The 17,186-nt window shown below is 46.1% G+C and overlaps 2 protein-coding genes across 2 annotated transcripts; both read left to right on the forward strand.

The window, feature by feature from the left end:
• Nucleotides 1-5,001: 5,001 nt before the first annotated feature.
• LOC124681893 (protein SPEAR3-like) lies at nt 5,002-7,384 on the forward strand. Its single transcript, XM_047216671.1, has 4 exons — nt 5,002-5,265; nt 6,661-6,731; nt 6,839-6,935; nt 7,268-7,384. Exons 1-4 carry the CDS (start codon nt 5,002-5,004, stop codon nt 7,382-7,384), a joined length of 549 nt encoding a protein of 182 aa, XP_047072627.1.
• A 5,756-nt stretch (nt 7,385-13,140) lies between these two features.
• Nucleotides 13,141-15,054, forward strand: LOC124681885 (aldehyde oxidase GLOX1-like). The gene has a single exon (XM_047216663.1). It carries the CDS (start codon nt 13,141-13,143, stop codon nt 15,052-15,054), a length of 1,914 nt encoding a protein of 637 aa, XP_047072619.1.
• Nucleotides 15,055-17,186: the final 2,132 nt, after the last annotated feature.

A 17,186-nucleotide genomic window follows, 5' to 3' on the forward strand; every position in this document is an offset into this window, starting at 1 on the left:
GCGCAAGTTTTTTCGCACGAGGTAGATGGGCAGGGTGCAGCGCGGAAGTGCAGTGACAGGTGCGCTATGCTTTTTCACATTTTTTCTGATGCATTCCGCTGTTGCACAATTAATACACAGTTCAACTTAAAACATCATATTAGTGCCCAACAAAAAGCTAAAAAAAAGCACACCATCCACCGAACGCAGTGCCCTTCCTAACCGTAGGCAGTGTCCTACCTACCAGCGCGGTGCAGTGCCTACCGGAAGGCAATGCCCTGCCTACTGACGCAATACACTGGATAACTGAAAGACAATGCAGAACGGAACAGAAGGCGGTGCACTTCCAATGTAGCTCCTGGTACACGAACGAAGGCAGTGCGACACATAACCAATACACTACATAATAATAGGCAGTGCAACTTGGGCACCAAAAGCAGTGAAAAAAATTCTTCAAAATCTATCAACATGAATTCAATTTTTTTACGATCTCGGCGACCCTAAGATAGTTTTGAAGACGGATCACGATTTGAACTCTTGATTTGAAAGCTATTTTGTTTTTAATATACAAATCTACAAAAAATTGGATAAACAACCAGCAACACACTCAGTGAATGGACACGTGGTGACGAATAGGGAATGATGTGCGGGACGCAGGAGGCTCCATGTTGCGCCACTTGTTAAAAATGGAAGCGGCTTGAGGTGCCCTCCTATGGAGGGCATCCTTTTTCTAGATTTTTCAGATTTAAATCAACCTTTAGCAGGATATGGCCATCTTTCTTCTTTGGAGAAAATATGTTCTCGGTTTGCTAGTATACGTGCCAAACGGACACAAAGCTGCACTGAAGAGCACGCTGACATGGCACGCTGAACACGTAGTACGTCAGTCCAACGTGGGATTCCAAGGCTACAGTGCATACCGGCGGAAATTTACTTGCGATCATCAGAACCATTCAACAATTTAAATTGATTTTATTAAACTAAAAATTATACCATTTAACAATTAGCGAGATCGATGCACTGGAGACACTTTATTAATCAGATGAGGATATACGTGGCTGCGTGCGTCCGATCGAGGAGGATACGATCCTCCCCACCTAAACTGTGATCCACCCACGGTGCCCCGGCCATGTCTCTGAGCTGAGCTGAGCTAGCTGCTGCTCGAGTCTCAGTGTCTCATCCATACACCAGCGAAGCTTCTGATCCCCAAGATCACCAACAAGATTATTTCGCAGAGGCTGACCTGGCCCTTGTCTCATTTCCTAGTAGTCTTTTAAAGCCATCAAGGTGTCACACTTCAATGACAAAGATCTCCACGATCATATGTACGAGCAAATCAAGGTACCCTGGGAAACAAATTTTAAACTATAAAAGAAAACTCCGTACATATATATGTCACACGCTTGAGGAGCACAATTCATTTGAGATCGCCACTGATAAAGGGCTTGATTATTCGCTGCATTTCATTGGCTAAGGTTACTAGTATTTTTGTTTATTCTATACGAATTTTCCTAGCTTTTCCATTGTGGTGGGGACGGCGTGGGATATATAGATTGACTTTTCACCCAATTTCTTAAATGTCATGCATTTTAGTTTCTGTATGATAAAATTATACTATTGCAAAGTTTAGTCTTGCATTGCAAATGGATGAGCCAACATAAAAAGGGATCACCCATCTCATTCTCATCTTGTAGCATGTGGACGAGGGACAATAACACCCGTGCTCGCTCGCCTCACCCACCATGCCCTGCGGCCGTGTTGTGTGATCTAAGTCTAGCCAAGCCAAGCTAAGCTCAAACACATGCAGAGTTTGAGTTTGACGAAGGGCTAGGTAACCCTAGCAGTAGCATGATGGTAACCGTGTAGCCTATTGTGCATATGATGGTCATTGTTACTTAAGTAGGATGTGATGGAAGAGATTCCAACAAGCAAGCGCAAAATGGTACAAAACATGCAATAGTATAACTCGAAAATTCACAAATAAAAATTAGATAGGTCCTGCTGAAGTTAATGGAGCTGGAATGGTATATAGAGAGAACACAAACATTTTGTGCAGTGGTATATATTGAGTAAGCCATGTCGGTGGGATGCGGGTCGAGCAATGCTCGATGGCGGCCGGCAGCGCGGGTGACCTCACACACGATAGATCCGGCGCCCTAGGCTGCGTCGCCATGATAGGCAGAGGTCACCGGCCCCCAAAAGTCCCTCTCTTCAGAGGCATTCTTCTCCGACCGGTGGTGCTTCTCGTCGTCCCCCGTGGATTGGGATTTTCTCCGGAGTTGGTGTCGGCGGAGGTCTCATTGTCATGGCATCGAATGCGGGGTGGCCTCCTCCTTCGGTCGGAGGTGGTTGTCTTGGTCGCTCTAATGCACAAGCTGCGGGATGGTGTCTTTGTGTGGCAGATCCGAGTGAATACCCTAGGTTTCGCCTTTGGCTAGAGCCAGTGATGGTGACGTCTTGTGCGTTCTTGAAGGCATCATTGAGCTGATGCTTACATCTCCTTCTGCTATCCTCCAGGGAAACCCCAGATCCTTTGATGATGGCGACGCCTCGATGTCGTTCCCTCCCTCGGGCATCAATCTAGCTTGGAGGTGTGGATCGCCGCAAGGGACCGGTGGAGGGTTTCTTGGAGGAAGGGTATTGTTTCTAGCGCATCGACGATGGCGAGTATCGGCGGCATGGCGCAACGGTGTCTTGGCTGTCGCATGATGTTCGACACGTGTAGGGTGGGGGTGATGTGTGGAAGGCCACATGCATCGGTCGATTCAGAGGCTGAGACATAGTCACCTTTTGAAAATAAACAATTGAGTAAAGCATGCATTTATCGGTGATAAAGAAATTGGGCCACCTAGTGTCGTCAATATTGACGCCCATGTTTTGCTGCTTTCTAGAGGGTGTTGTCCTGGTGATCCGATTGTTGATGCCACATGGAGTTTCACTCTCTTTCTTTATTAGTTTTTGGAAAAGTCAAACCGCGCCAACTTTGATCATGATTTCGGCAAAACCATCAACCTATACAACACTAAATAGGTATCATTAGTTTCATCATGAAACATGATTTCATACTTTATTTAGTTAGTATTACAGAGGTTGATATTTTCTACAAACTTGTTCAAGATTAGCGTAGTTAAAACATATTTTATATTATTTTTTAAATATTGTAACGGTTGATAGTTTTTTCTCCTAAACTTGATCAAAGTTTGCGTAGTTTTAACTTTCTAAAATACTACTCCCTCCGTTCCTTTCTATAGTGCCTATATATTTTTGACATCTGTTTCACAATATAAGGCTGTAGCTTGACTTTTTTTCAATTACCCCCTCCACCAGTCAACTCCCACACAACATGCATGAAAAAAAATCCATACAAAACAGGAAACAATTAATTGAGATTCCTAATGCATGGCCCCAAAGATTGTTTAGATTTAAGAAGCAATGTTTTTCTTTCCTTAACTAAATCTGGCTGCACATATATGGAGAGACAACCAGACAAATTTGTGCGATTTGTTATGATAAGTTAAGAAGTTATCGATTTCCCTAATTTTAGTCTGATCTTAAATCGTTCAGCCAAGGGGTCTTGTGTAAAAAATACTCTTGCGCTAATTTCCGTGTCAAAAATCTATAGGCACTATAGAAAGGAACGGAGGGAGTATTATTTTTCTTAAATGGGAGCTCAAAGCTCCAATCCATGCATCAAAATGATGCAGACGGCCTTTATTTTATTGCATAGTTCAAGTAGTATTAACAGTTTACAGATCAAGGATCACATAAAGTGGCGGCAAAGATCCGCCATCTAAACATGGAGTAAATATCGGCCATCTAAACATAGTTCAAGTAGTAGTATTACGAGATTTCTCCAACTCCTTAATGGAAGTAATAGACTTATTAACTTCTACCGAGATTCGCCAAACAAATATCTTATCTAACTGCTCTGGACTCTATTTCAAGATCAGAGGGATGTATCAGTAAAAGAAAGTTCAAAATACTGATACAAATTGTGAAAAGGATTAGACAGAGTATTTTCTACTGGTGGTTTATTTGTGTTCAGAGATTCTATATGAGTAGCAAGCTAGCAGGTCATCAAAGATTATTTTTCCCTGGTATGGCAAAAAAAAAATCCGTTTGTATGCCATTTGCGGTGGGAGCCTTGGGCAGCACAGGCACATGAATGAGATATTGTTGTGTATATGTATCATATGATGCCGAGGTCGAGGATGATCAAATAGAAAAAATTCGATAAAACAGTTCCGGACTTGGGTGTAGATGCTCCCAATTGAATAAAAATCAAAACAATAGTAAACAAATTCAAAAAAAAATCTGACATTTTTTGACAATGAACATAAATGAGTGTCCTAACTGCACACCAATAATCTCCGAAAAAAGACATATGTATTGGTCTGTGCAAAAAAGACAAAATGCGGTGTCGTTTGAAACATCTAGATTTGTTTCTTACATCACTCCAATTTATCTTTTTTGCACAAACCACTACATATGTCGTTTTCTGGAGATTTTTTGTGTGCACATAGAACACTTGTTCATGTTCGTTGTTCAAAAATTTCAGATTTTTGTGAATTTTTTTGCTATTTTTTCGAATTTGTTATTATACCAGGAGCATCTACACTCGGGTTCAGAAATGCCTTGTCCGAAGAAACTGGACTACTTAGTAGCATTTAGGGGATTGTCCATGATCTTGACCCTTTACCTTTTCTTTCGTTATTTGGGTCACATGGTACTGATCTCATTGCATAAACTAAAGAAGGCCATGCCATCATATATAGCTATCCCAACATAAAAAATGAAATCAAATTTTCTTTTAGGCAGCCTGGATTCTCCATTTAATAAGAGGGATTGATACTGAGCGTGCAAGGCGATCTCTCCCTTTCACTTTAAGAGGCCGGCCTCTCAACATCTCCCAGCTTCTACTTTTCTCTACCCCTTCCATTTTCTTGTACTGCCCCCATTTTTTGGTCATCTTCTAGCTAGCTAGCTAGGTCTTGTCTGTTGGTAGCTACCTGGGTATAATCCATGAGTGCAAGCAACTTTGGGGACATCATGGAGTGGGGCAGGGGGAGGTCGACACCATCCTCGTCGGGGTCAAGGAGAGGCAAGAGAGGCACCAGCGGCGGCAGCTCCGTCGACAAGCCGAGGCAGCCGCAGCGAGGCCTTGGCGTCGCCCAGCTGGAGAAGATCAGGCTGCAGAGTGAAATGGCCGAGTACCTGCACCACCCTCCACTTGCCGGACAGCCACCTCCATCCTCGATCCATGGAGCCGGTAGCTTCAACCTGCAGGTGATTATTGATCGCATGTTCATGCATAGCTGACCTGTGGTAGATCTTTAATTACTTTTGCGGTGTTAGTTGGTTGATCTGATCTTGTTAAGACCTATACTTAGTTATTGGGTGCTTGGTTTCTGATTTGATGTACTTATGGAATTTGATTAAGCAGGAAGATGCATGGTCGTCAAACTCACTGTCGCCGCCAACATCCTCCTCCTTCCATGCTAACAACATCAACGTTCCATCGGCCTACCCCATCCATCCAAATCTTGCGGTATATGCACTTTTACTGAACTGGAAATTAATTCCTCACTGAAGTGTATTCGGTGTACTACTATTTTACTAAAACATAACATGTCTTATATTTACCAAGACGTTTACCCAATTGTTGTTATCTCCTCTGTAGTTTGGTTACATTTTTCTTTTTCGCAGGGATGTATCTAGGTCAATTTAGAAATATCTCAAGATTATAGATGCATGCATGTTCGCTCATTTGTGATACTTTAGGTGATTAAACACGATTGCAAGTCGGTTTGGTCATATACATATCTTCAAGTTTAAACTTTGAGCGTGAATCTCTATACAAATATATTGCTTACGTTAAAAATAATTATACATTACGAAAGTACATATTTCATAATGAATCTATAGTAACATCAAATAATTAATGTTATCTGCGTTGGTAAATATTTTGGTAAGCAGTGATAACAAAATTAAGAATGTTTGAGTAGCTCAAATCCTAAAACGAGTTAATAGGTGATGCTACGAACGTCCAAATTTTATCCATCCTGATCCATAAAAAACTTGTGGTACTTACATACATTATTTTTTTACTTGAACGTAAATTGAATTTTAGCCGCCAAGTGTATCCGTTAAGTAATATACATGCTAATAGATGTGGAGTCATATTAACCAAAGAAAATCCTGGTTAATTGTTTTTAGAGTGCTTATTTTCTCTATCTTTAGCTAGGTCAATTTAAAGATTTGCATGATCATTCAAATTTGATACTAACTTAGTTGAGATTTGAGAAGAAATAATTGAGTAATAAATAATGAGTACCCTACAATATCGGAGAAAGTTGGACACAAAATCCATCTTAATTATTGACTTCTAGTTTTGTTTCCAATGCTTAAAATTTCCCCCACATAGGTACTTTTCTAGTAGTAATGCGTATAAAAAATCATTTTATATAATGTGATACTCTATTCTGCATTGTTTTGGGGGGATAGTTGAAAGGATGAGTGATCCTATATAACCAAGTGTGAAGCCGCAGAGAAGAACAAGAGTATCATTGCAACCAAAGATCAGATTTTATTCTCTCCCATGTGCACGTGATAGCCCTATTATCTTGCTGCATATCTTATGCCCAGTGTAGTGCGACCTAACCTGTTATGTAACATACTTAGATGGCCTATAATGGAGGGAGATCAGGAGACATGAGATACGGCGAATCACCACCAACTACTTCCATAATCAGGTACTTATTTTTAATCAGCATGTGGTTAAGGATGCACTACGATCTAAATAAACAGCAAATAATGTCTCGGACAGAATTAACGCTATTGTTCATCCAACATTCATCAGATCGTCGCCGAATTACCATGGAGCAGCTATCTATGGAGTAGTACCACATTACTCTCATCCGACTAGCGACGCCACGTTGCCTCTCTTTGAGCCCGAGGTATTTATACCGTTGTGGATCTGTCATCTATTTGCACATGTTGAAGCTCGACTGATCCACTAGATTCTTACATTTGAAATGATTATTAGATTTTTTCTAAAGAGAAAGATTGTTTTGTTCTCTCGACCTTTGCATGAAGATAACGATTTAATACCGCGGTTTGAATACCTGTTGGCATTTATGATTTTTAACTTGCTGCCAAATATGGTGGTACAAGGTTCTAATCTCCTTAAGTATGATCTGAGTGCCATCTCTTTCTTACAAAATACATGGACATGCTGGGATTTCGTTGTTATACAATCAACTTTTATTGAGCTGGACTTCTTCCACAGGTCCCCATTGGCTTCAAGGGACTGCACGACCTAAGTCACTCGCTGACGGTAGACCAATGGTCGGAGAGTATGAACTCAGATGATCCACAAGATGTGGACCTTGAGCTCAAGCTATGATCCTAGTTAATTAAATCAAACACGTCAAGATCCCTATCTTCATTGATGGCACATGAACTTAAGAGCTTGCGGGGTGCTTAATAAGTTTGTGTAATGCATGCATATATTTGAGTGATTGATTTGGTGATGCCGGCTAGCTAGCTAGTTAATTTGTACAAATGTATATGCTCTTCACGTTCCAAAAAAAAGTTTGCACGACGGCCATTCATTTCAAGATTAATGTTTCTGATGCAGAATCAGAGAGTCTAAGAGCATGTCTAACAGGCCCCTTATTTCTCTGCCCCGTATAACGCTATTTTTTCGCCCCGTATCCCAAAAGTGCGTCTTGCTCAACCATTCCGTCTAGCAGACCCCGTATTTGGCCCTGTATTTTTAAAAATTAAAACCCCGGGAAAATGAAACCATAGTTCTTCTTCATTGATCATACATTGGATCATACATATACATAGCGATCCTAGCTACTCGAGGATGATGTATGGCACGAAATCAACGGTGGCGGCAGCCTCCTCCTCCGCCCTGGCGGCGGCCTCCTTCGCCTGGAATTCAGCCACGGCGGCGACGGCCGCCGCCTCTTCCTCTGCCTCCGCCCGCGCCTTCTCGGCGGCCTCCACCTCCGACTCGGCCAACGCCCGCAGTAATGCCGCGTCCTCCTCGCCGGCCTCCGCTTCCTCCTCGCCTCCGCCTCCTCCGCCGCTGGTGCTGCCGATGCGCACAGCCCATGCCGCCTTCGCCGCGCGATCACGCTCCCACTCAGCGCGCCACGCCTCGAATTCGGCGCCGCTCATAGGCTTGAGCGGCGGATCCTGTCGGTACCACCGCCCACCGGCCGCGAAGTCCTGGAGCTTCTCCGGCATGTAGTACGCGCCGGCGTACTTGCAGGCCGCACGACGGCTACCCGCGGCGGAGCGCTTGCACTTCAAGCGCCACGCGTCCACCACGTTGTCCGGCGAGCGGGATCGCCTCGATCCGCTCGCCGGAGAGGCGCCAACTGCGGCCGCGGGCGTCCATGCCGGAGCTGGGGTCGAATGCGGCGCGGGGGAGAAAGTAATTGCTCGCCGGAGCAGGGTGGAGGCGGCGGCGGCGCACGGCGGAGCTAGGGTAGCGAGTGAGGGGTTAACCCCTCACTCGCACCTGCGGCCAGTATAAATAGTGGGCGGAGGGGCCGATTTCCTGGGCCCCGTATTCCGCCGAAACGGGGCGGCCCGAATACGGGGCCTGCTAGACGGCCCAAACCGCGCCTGCCCCGTATGTCGCCGGAATTTTACGGGGTGGGCGGGTTATAAGGGGCCTGTTAGACCTGCTCTAACTAGGCTAAGCTGGTCTAGTAGGTATAGAGCTCCCATTGCCATTTGCACCTAGCTATTGTTGTATGATAATGATGACAAGGAATATATATCTTGGTGGAGTACGTGTGCATCCGTATAATTAATTTGCCATCTCTGCATGCATGCAGCTGGGAAGCTTGCTAGCTTATATGGGTCTAACACGTGCTCTCGGAGGACTTCGAATGTACGTGTAGTATATTATCTTCTGATATACATGCATGCACCCCTATATATACTGATATACACACACACAATATAGCATCCATGGATGATGATGTCGCTGGAGGCGGGCTTTTCCTGCCAAGGTTGGCAACAGCGCGTACAGCTGCTTTGTTATGCATGCATGTTTTTGGAAGTTAGATTTGTTTATAATTAAGCTTCTGAAGGATCATGATGGGATGTGTTTGTGTCCTTTATATGTTTAGATACATGAAAATTTAGACAAAGTTGAGAAATCATTTTGTGGACGGAGGGAGTATGAATTCTTGAAACAATATGATAGTTGTGTGCATCATGTGATTGTTGAATCCAAAAGAATGAATTCCTTCATGATTTGAAAATAATTCAATGGAACATGCATACATAGATATATGTTCAGACATGCCTAGTCATCTTCTTATGAGCAATTGCATTTTGGAACACCGATGCAACCACAAGTGATCTAATTGTCTTATAAAATCCCTGTTGCATGCCCAATATTGATTTTTAGTTTGAGAAACATGGAGTGTAATGCAGATGTGCATACACATATGAACCATCATATGTATAGAGTCTCACAACATTTAGTGAAGATGGGTGTCATGGAGTTCCAAGATTGATGAAATATTGATACTTTTCGACAAAAAAAACATAGGATTCGTTCATTGTGGGGTCATGCATGTCCAATCTGTAAATTAACATTGAAAAAAACTTCCTCCATTCACTATTATAAGATGTTTTAGATACTTTAATGTAAACTAACTACAACCAAAATGAGCAATGTACATACTAAAGTGCATCTACATACATGCATTTAAAAAAAACTAAAACATCTTATAATAGTAAACGGATGGAGTACTATTTATTGTGTGTCATACAAAAAAAAACTTATGTACATTAACAATATCGTTCTTTAAACTACTAGGTGTGGATGCATATTCTAGTATCAAAGAAAACATGGAGGTTTATTTCAATGGTGTTCGAACTCTCAACGTGTTTGACAACAAGTGGGAAGTAGAATGGGAGTTCACGGGAAGGAGTTGTTTAGAGATTAGAAACGGAGATGTTGCATCTTTGTCTTACTCACATGTTCAGTATCGAATTGCATTATGCTTGGAACTGTAGAGGTTTGCTTATTTATTCTGTTGGTGAGCTACAATCCATGAGTGAATAGTTGGAGATGATAACACATGTTATGATGAAGAGCCCATGCTATTGCAACTAGTTGCATGTAACCCATATTCTCTCTCTCCTCTCTTTTGCATGTTCTAGTTTTCCAAAAGTATGAAACAATTCCTATATATTAGCAATTCTTTATCATGTGTACTTGCAAAAGATCATACAAAAGTATGGCCATTTGTAATGTAGAAAAACAAGATGAGATCTGAGTAAATAGTGCTTGAGATAATAGCATGTGCATGTATGATTATTTGTTGTTGTATAGGGCGCAAAATTTGAGATTTGCATATGCATGTTATATTTTATGACTTACACCCATGAATCGTTTCACGATTTCTGAAAACTCACAATATGAAAAATATAGGATAGATAATATAAGATGCACGAGAAACTAGTTGCGAAAATACTTTTCGTGCTAAAGATGTTCTCTGTAAATCAATCCATCTCAATTCTCACACACCTCCGGCGGTAACAAAATGGCACGCCCAATTCCGCTTAAAATGCCATTCCCTTCTACCAAACATATGAAATTATATCGATCACCAATGTAAATTTTCATCTCTATCTCTAATTACAACCATTGAAATGTGATGTTCTTAAGCTGAGGTATACTCCAAGCAAGGTTGTTTTATTATAGATAAATTATAGTACCTCCCTTCCAGAAAAAAGTAAGACATACATTTACCCAAAAGTCAAAGCACACTAAATTTTATCAAATATATAAAAAATATCAACATCTATAATACAAAAGAAAATAAACTAAACTAAACTAAGGGAGGAGAGAGAGCTACTTTTTCATCTAACACGGCAATCTCGAGAAATAAACCGGCGGTGATAGAAACATCCACACCCATCCGTGTAAGTACAAAATCCACTCTCGTGACTGTATGGAATATTGATTTTTTTTTTTTGTAGATGTTCATGTTTTTTTCCTATTAAGCCGGTCAGAAATAGAAAAGGTTAACTTTTTGTTAAATGTTTACGTCTTATTTTTTGGACAAAAGGAGTACGATGGTACGTATTAATTCTGGTGTCTAATATTATCCCATTGCGGCCGGATGGATGCATCAGGATATCGTACATCCTTGTTCCATGCACTCCCTTTAACCCTTTTCCCTGACCTGATCATTGCTAGCTCGATCGGTGATAGTAGAATATAATTGTCTGATGATACGCGACAAGTACACCGTATCCGGCACCGATCGATCTCAATCTTCGAATCGTAGTAGTTATTTGTTTGCAGGGAAGAATATCCGAAATAACACAGCACACGATCGATCGATGACGCGGAGCTAGCTTGCCCACTACATTTTGTTTCCCGGTAATAATTAATGATTAATTAATTTCAACTGGCATCATTTAATTATACAACATATGATAGATATACAGAAGCTTGTAGCCTAATAAATCCGCATCCTTACGTGTACATACAACTGGGCATGGGCAGCCCGGCCCGGACGGCCCGGCCCGAGTCAGCCCGAAAGTCCCGGGCCGGGCCGGGTCGGGCTTGCATGTCGGGCCGGGTTCGGGCCTGATTTTGGAGCCCGAACGTCGGGCCGGGCCGGGCTCGGGCTTACAGAAAATGTGATTTCAGCCTAGTTCGGGCCGGGCTTGTCGGGCCAGGCCGGGCTTTTCTCTGTTCGGGCCGGGTTTGGGCCTGATTTATAAGCCCGAAGGTCGGGCCGGGCCGGGGTCGGGCCTGGGATTTTTGGTTCGGGCTTTTTCGGGCCTGGCCCGAAACCCGGCCCGGCCCGAGAAATGCCCAGGTGTACGTGTACATGTGTTCGATAGGTGTGACGAAGGCGCTCCCGCAGCCGCCTCAACACCCCATCCTACTCGAGTTATGGTCACTGTCGGTCTATCATAGTCCCAACCTTCCTTCTAAAGCTCCTCCAACTCCGGCGAGCCCCCACCCACACTGCACCAATCCTCCCAGACGGTCCTATTTGACGCCTTCAGCGCTAGAAACCGTATTGACACGCACGCCATCCATCATGGGCCGCGGCCTAGTATCGCACCCTCGTCTTCTTTTTCTCTACAATCCCACCGCGTTCCCTCGACCCTCGCCTCTACCATCGACCAAACCGCCTCCGATGCCAGTTGCGATCGAGCGTTGCCTTGCCGCTCCACCCTCATCCACCACAGCTCACTTCATGTCCATTACCGGAGGCATCCTGCTAAACCCCCTTTCCTCGAACCTAAGTACTCGTCGGTGACCTCGAACACCCTGCACCCGACCCCCTAAGATAAGTTTCTTCCTCATCTCCGGCGAGTTTGGCCATGAGCACATCCTCTTCTTCATCTTCGGTGATCACATCGCCTTTCTTCCTCGTCTTTGGTCGCGCTTTTATCCCCAAATGGTCCACGGCTCAGGTCTCTCCCCATGCGAGCGTCAACGCGGTAACGGACGCGTGAAGCGTCATATAAAAATTACACACCCTCCCTTGAATTCTCCGGCGTGTCTCCGCTGATCGCCTGATCGGGGCTTCGGGGCTCCGTCTCCATCTCTTTCCACCATGATATGGGCCGTGGCCCAGCTCTCAACCAACAGTGTCAGCGGTATGCCTAGACCAGGTAATGTTCGCTATGGGCATCAAATAGGAAACACGTGCCTGACTGCCTGAAAATAATGTTGCACGCAGCAGACGCATGCGGCCACAGATCCGGCGCGCGTGGCCCAAGAAGCCATACCTGATCCAGTCTGATACTTGCTGGGCCATCAGTCAACCTGGTCCACTTCAAGCCCAGCCCAGCACCGTCGCGGAATCGCAGAGCACACCTACGAACAAGAATGCTAAAAACAAAGCGGCTCGCGCCTATATTTGAACGCGGCGTCGTTGCATTTTCCTACCGCGTAAAACGAGCCACGAGCGCCGTGCTATTTATAGAGATCGGAGGGATTCCGGCCGCGGCGACGACCAATTTTAGCTTTAGCCAGCCGGACGCTGGCCGGAGTCCGGCGGTACAGGGAGGTACAGAGCTACCTTCCGTTCCAATAAGCAGGAGACCCGTTCGAGCAAGCTGATCGGAGGCCGGGAAGGAGGCGCCACCGCCATGGCCGGGTCCTCCTCCCTCCTCCGCGCGGCCGTCTTCGCCATGGCGCTCCTACTGCTCCGCGCCTCCTCCGTCGACGCCTTCTTCGACCCGTTCAGCATCTTCCGCGCGCGCACCGAGGGCGACATCCTCGACCCTTTCGGCGTTGGCAGCACCGGCAACGGCGGCGCGGACGACGTGCCGGAGAAGCCGGGGGTGGCGCAGACCGAGGTGGAGGAGAAGGGCGCGGCGCGGCCCAACACGATGGGCCTCACGCGCGTGCCCTACGCGGGCGTTCCCAGCAAGGCCTCCACGGAGACCACCGTCCTCCGCGTCAACACGCGCGACGACAAGGCCGACGGCGCCTGGACCATCGTCAGCGACAACTCGGGCGTCTCGGCCATGCACCTCGCCATCATGCGCCACGGCCGCGCCGTCATGTTCGACACGGTCACCACGGGGCGGTCGCTCATGCGCCTCAGGTTCGACAACTGCCGCGTCGACCCGAGGGCCAAGAAGCCCAATACCACCGACTGCTGGGCGCACGCCGTCGAGTTCGACTACAACAACGGCGCCGTCCGCCCGCTCAAGATCCTCACCGACACCTGGTGCTCCGCCGGGGGCTTCGACGCGGTAGGCAACCTCGTGCAGTCAGGTGGGTACTTCGAGGGCGACAAGGCCGTCAGGTACCTCTCGCCCTGCGACACCTGCGACTGGGTCGAGCACCCGAGGAGCTTCGCCGACGGCCGCTGGTACGCCACCCAGCAGGTGCTCCCGGACGGTAGGTTCGCCGTCTTCGGCGGCCGCCGGTCCTTCAGCTACGAGTTCGTGCCCAAGCCCGGGCTCTTCAACCACCAGTCCGTGCCGCTCCCGTTCCTCCGGGACACCACGGATGACGTGGAGAACAACCTGTACCCGTTCGTCAACCTCCTCCCCGACGGCAGCATCTTCATCTTCGCCAACAACCGCGGCATCATCCTCGACCACAAGGCCGACCTCGTCATCCGCGAGATCCCGCAGCTCCCCGGAGGCGCGCGCAGCTACCCGGCCTCGGCTATGTCCGCGCTCCTCCCGCTCGACCTCCGCGGCGGGAAGCTCCACGGCGGCGCCGACCCGGAGCCCGAGGTAATCATCTGCGGCGGCGCGCCCACTACGTCCTTCAAGGTCGGCGAGAACGGCGACAAGCTCATGGTGGCACTCCGCGACTGCGCCCGCATCAACCTGGCCAACCAGGACGCGCGGTGGGCGACGGAGGACATGCCGGTAGCCCGTGTCATGGGCGACATGCTTATCCTCCCCACCGGCGACCTGCTCCTTCTAAACGGCGCCAACAGGGGGTGCGCGGGGTGGGGCTTCGCCAAGTACCCGGTCCTCACGCCGCTGCTCTACTCGCCGGGGCAGCCGCTGGGGTCCCGGTTCCGGCCGCTGGCGGCGTCCACCATCGCACGCCTCTACCACTCCACGGCCGCCTTGCTGCCCGACGCCACCGTGCTTGTGGCCGGCGGCAACACCAACGCCGGATACAACTTCAGCGGCGTCGACTTCCCCACCGAGGTGCGCGTCGAGCGGTTTTCGCCGCCGTATCTTGAGAGGCACGTCGCCACCAACCGGCCGCAGATCGACATGCGGTCGGTTCCCAAGGATGGGATGCGGTACGGGACCAGGTTCCCGTTCAGGTTCCGGACGCCGGTGGCGGCCGTGGTGGAGGCCGACGTGATGGTCACCATGTACGCGCCGCCCTTCACCACCCATGGGTACTCCATGAACCAGCGGCTGCTCATCCTGGCCATCACGTCCTTCGTCGCCGACGGGTGGAGCTACGGCGTCACCGTGGACGCGCCCGGGAAGCCGGAGCTGGCCCCGCCGGGGTACTACCTTGTGTTCGTGGTGGCCAAGGGCGTGCCCAGCGAGGCGGCATGGGTGAAGATCCAATGATGCTGGGTTGTAAACTTGGCTTGTGAGTGTAAGGGGATTGGTTGGAGTGAATTGTAATCCGTGTATATATGTGCTCCTTTCATTTTGTTGACCTAGATTTTCTGTGCAATTCACTTTTCTAGCTATTAGAAAAGTGCAACTGATTCGAGTAGCACATTTTTTTAACCGTAGTTGCACTTTTTTAAAGTGACTCAGACTTAAGAAACCTCTGTCGACTGAGACATATACACATCCTTTTCTTTTTATTTGAGAACAGACTTGTGACTTCTAAGTAGGGACACATACATATGAAATGAAAATCAGTTTAGCAAATGTGTTTGCAGTTTCGTTGCATACCGCTAGATCATACGAGCCCTATGTTTCATGCAGCTTCAATTTCCTAAAAGCATTTCGAGCGGCAGTTTTAACATGTGGCAAGTGTCAGTGTCAGGTTGGTCGCTATTGGGATCGCCACGACACATTACGGATGTATTGGGGCAACGGCGATCTCAATAGGTACCTCCAGTAGATTATTTTTTGCAAAACTATCATATTTGTAACTAAAAATGAACCATATTTCATAGTTTTGAACACATAAATAGCTCCACAACAACTAACACAGAAAAAAAAGATAACTCATACATCATTATAAGTAAATTATAATTCGACAAGTTGAACTGGATCAAGAGTTTCTTTTAGCATCCACAAATGCTCAACTAAATCATCTTACAATTGGCGATGCACAACTTCATCATGGATTTTTCCGCAAGCATGCCAAAAAATAGTAGACCCGAACAACATCTGGTGATCAACTTCAACAAGAGAGACATGCTCGTTCAACGGGTGATCGTCGAATGGCTCTTGAGATTGACGAAGTCACCACGAGCGCCTCGTTGTCGACGAAAACGTCGCCTACCAATGAAGAATATTTCGGCTTTTAAGATGACACTACCCTCCTAACCATCCAACCACGAGTTGGTTCTCGGGCTGGCCGCTATTGGGATCGCACAAACATTGCGGAGATATTGGGGGAACGGCGACGCCAATAGGTACCTCCAGCAGATTTTTGGCTATAATTTTTGTAAAACTATCATATTTCTAACTAAAAATCAACCATATTTTAGGGTTTTAAACAAATTAGCTCCACAACAATTAACAGGAAGAAATAAAATAATCCATACGTAAATTAAAATTCGACGAGTTCAACTAGATCATCATATGGTTGGCGATGAACAACTTCGTCATGGATTTCTGCAAGCATGTCGAGAAAATCAGCGAATTCGCTAGCACCTGGTGATCAACTTCAGCAAGAGAGCCATGCTCGTACAACATGTGATCTCAATCATCGCAGTAGCACACTTGCTCTCGACAATCAGGTCGTGCATGAAAGCACAACCATTCATGACCTCCCACATTTAATCTCTCGATTAGGTAAGAGCAGGGCACCAAATAATATAAAATTGAGCTTGGAGCACATTAAATGTATATATTTTTTAACCTAAAAAGTTGAAGACTTTCTTCACAAACGTTGAACATTTTTAGTAGATGCCATCAGTAATAACTTTTGGTGTATTGGTAACCATTGATTTTATAGTTGTACTTTGAAGCATGACATTGAGCAAATCTTGCAAACACCGGAAAGAGTTGCAACACGCTGATATCATTGTAAGATTCCACCATGCCAAAATAAATATGTCAAATCCAAAGATCATAATCTGCCACAACTTCAAGTACGACATTGCAACTCCGACATGACCTTTGTACAACCCTTGCTAAGCGAATGGACAATTCTTCCATCCTTAATGCATGTGACCTATACTTCCAAGTATCCCAAAAAATAACGTCAATGCATTTTGTGTCGATCATGATCTAAGCTGTGTTTTTTTTTTCATTTGGTGATCTCAAATAGTTTGGTCAAAACACTGGCACCACTGTGTGGCAAAACTTGTGCATGCAAAGTTTGACTGGCTATTGGGAGTATCGATGGAGATGCTCTAACGCAATGATGGATACAAATAACATTATAAACTAATTTTATATGATATGAAAATAAATGATACATAATGCATGCATTGTCAACGATATCTTGCTTCCTCCATCCTTTTCCATGCCACACACTAGAGGCAGCGGGCCAAGTTTCACGCCATCAAGGA

The sequence above is a fragment of the Lolium rigidum genome, unplaced genomic scaffold (genome assembly GCF_022539505.1).
Source record: "Lolium rigidum isolate FL_2022 unplaced genomic scaffold, APGP_CSIRO_Lrig_0.1 contig_58534_1, whole genome shotgun sequence".
In the NCBI taxonomy this organism is placed as follows: Eukaryota; Viridiplantae; Streptophyta; class Magnoliopsida; order Poales; family Poaceae; genus Lolium; species Lolium rigidum.